At 35.6% G+C, this 2,366-nt stretch overlaps 1 protein-coding gene across 1 annotated transcript in view; it reads left to right on the top strand.

The window, feature by feature from the left end:
- The window catches only part of ZNF100 (zinc finger protein 100), a 49,919-nt gene that overhangs the window by 24,733 nt on the left and 22,820 nt on the right, over nucleotides 1-2,366 (top strand). Inside the window, exon 4 of the mRNA XM_011956424.1 lies at nucleotides 761-859. Within this exon, the coding sequence (XP_011811814.1) occupies nucleotides 761-859 (99 nt within the window). The remainder of the gene's footprint in view (nucleotides 1-760; nucleotides 860-2,366) is intronic.

The following is a 2,366-nucleotide window of genomic DNA, read 5'->3' as shown; positions in this document are numbered from 1 at the left end:
GTTTCCTTTCTCTTTTTTTGTGGAATGATTTTTGGTAATTTATGCTTTGCATAAATTAGTTTCTGATCCGTTTTTTCAAGAAAATCTTGAGACTTTGTGTGGAAAAGAATGTCTTCAGGATGTTTCATCTTGACCTGAACTTCCCACATTCCAAAGCTGATCTGTATCCTTCACGCTAGATCAGTGGTAATTCCAGAAATTTAGTGGCATAAAATATTGTTGCCCATGATTTTAGGCCGGGCACGGTGGCTCACTCCTGTAATCTCAGCACTTTGGGAGGCTGAGGCAGGTGGGTCATGAGGTCAGGAGTTGGAGACCAGCCTGGCCAACAAAGTGAAAATACAAAAATTAGCCAGGCATGGTGGCACGTGCCTGTAGTCCCAGCTACTCAGGAAGCTGAGGCAGGAGAATCACTTGAACCCAGGAGAACGGGGGTTGTAGTGAGCCAAGATCATGCCACTGCACTCCAGCCTTGGCAACAGAGCGAGACTCCATCTCAAAAATAAATAAATGTGTATATATATATGCCCATATTTTAAAATCTATTCATCACCACCAATTGTTTGATTCATGAGTACTGGATAGTGAAATTAAGGACCTACAAGTTTTAAATATTTTCTAAATATTTAGAAATTTATCTCATTAATTAGTATTTTGGGATTATTCTAGAATATTCTATCACTTCCTCTTTACTAAGCATACTACTAGGATGGTAATTGGAGAATATGAGAAAGATTCATGTTATTTATTTCTAATAAAGCAGGTATTGCTGTCACTAAGCCAGACCTGATCACCTGTCTGGAGCAAGGAAAAGAGCCCTGGAATATAAAGAGTCATGAGATGGTAGCCAAACCCTCAGGTAGGTGAGAGTGAACACAACAGATGACACAGATGAGAGGTCCAAAGATCAAAAAGAAAACTGGTCATTAAAATGTGAAGCTGTGTTCCAAAGGAAATAGTTTCTGGGACGCCTGAGTGTTTTTGTTTTTTGGGTTTTTAAATTTTTTTATTTACTTTATTTTTTATTTTTTATTTATTTATTTATTTTTGCTGTCATGTAGGGGCATCTTCTGTCTTATGCTTTTAAATTCTTTAAAGATTCTACTTTCCTTTTGGTGATCTTCCTTCAAGTTTACAGTGAGAGCCAGTGTCCTTTTCATGGAGTATAAAAGACTGTACAATCTGCCTGCTTTTCCATTACTTTGGGGTACACACAGATATCTGCATAATTTTGGGAAACTCCGTGTTAAACTATTTTTTAGTTCTCTTTTTTCATCATGTCTGAAATGTATGAAAGTAGTGGTTTCTGTTCCACTGATTTGTTTGTTAATCTTTCTGCACATTCCATCCTGTTTTTACTACTATATTCTTGAAATATAGTTAGAAATTATAAAGTATAATATCCCTCTGCTTTGTTCTTTTGCCTCAAGATTGCTTTGGCTTTTCGAAGTTTATTGCAGTTTCTTGTAAATTTTAGAATTGTATTTTTTATTGTGAAAAAAATGTCACTGGAATTTTAATAGGAAGTTTATTGAAGCTATAGACTAGATAATATGACACTTTAACAATATTTATTCTTTCAATCCATGGACATGAAATATTTTAAAATTTGTGTCTTCAATAATTTATTTCATTGGTATCTTACATCTTTTTTGTTTTGTTTTGTCTTTTGAGGAGGAGTCTCGCTCTTTTGCCAGGTTGGAGTGCAGTGGCGTGATCTTGACTCACTGCAACTTCCGCCTCCTGGGTTCAAGCAATCTTCCTGCCTCAGACTCCTGCATAGCTGGGACTACAGGCCCATGCCACCACACCCAGCTAATTTTTTGTATTTTTGGTAGAGACAGGGTTTCACCATGTTGGTCAGATTGTCTTGATCTCTTGACCTCGTGATTTGCCTGCCTCGGCCTCCCAAAGTGTTGGGATTACAGGCGTGAGCCACTGTGCCGGTCTATCTTATATCTTTTAATGTAAAGATTTTTTTTACCTTCTTGGTTAAATTTGCTCTCAGAAGTTCATTATTTTAATGCTATTGTAAATAAGATTGTTTTCTTAATTGTATCAGATGGTTTAAATTTATGGAACAACAATTTATACTTGTAGGTTAATTTTATATTTTGCTAATTTACCGAGTGTATTTATTACTTTAGACAAATTTCAATGTAGTGTTTATTTTTTACATATATAAGATCATATGATGCACAAATAGTAACTTTTACTTACTTATCTTCATTTTCAGTGGCTTTTTAAAAATGTTTTTGACTCATCATTCTGCCACTTACTTCCAGTCCTACGTTAAAATAGAAGCATTGACAGTGAGCACAATACAATTTTGCATTTGACAGAGCAGACACCTCTTCACCTTTTTG

This window comes from Colobus angolensis, unplaced genomic scaffold (assembly GCF_000951035.1).
Source record: "Colobus angolensis palliatus isolate OR3802 unplaced genomic scaffold, Cang.pa_1.0 Scaffold417, whole genome shotgun sequence".
In the NCBI taxonomy this organism is placed as follows: Eukaryota; Metazoa; Chordata; class Mammalia; order Primates; family Cercopithecidae; genus Colobus; species Colobus angolensis.
The sequence above is the reverse complement of the archived record's forward strand: the minus strand, read 5'-3'. Positions and strand labels throughout refer to the sequence as shown.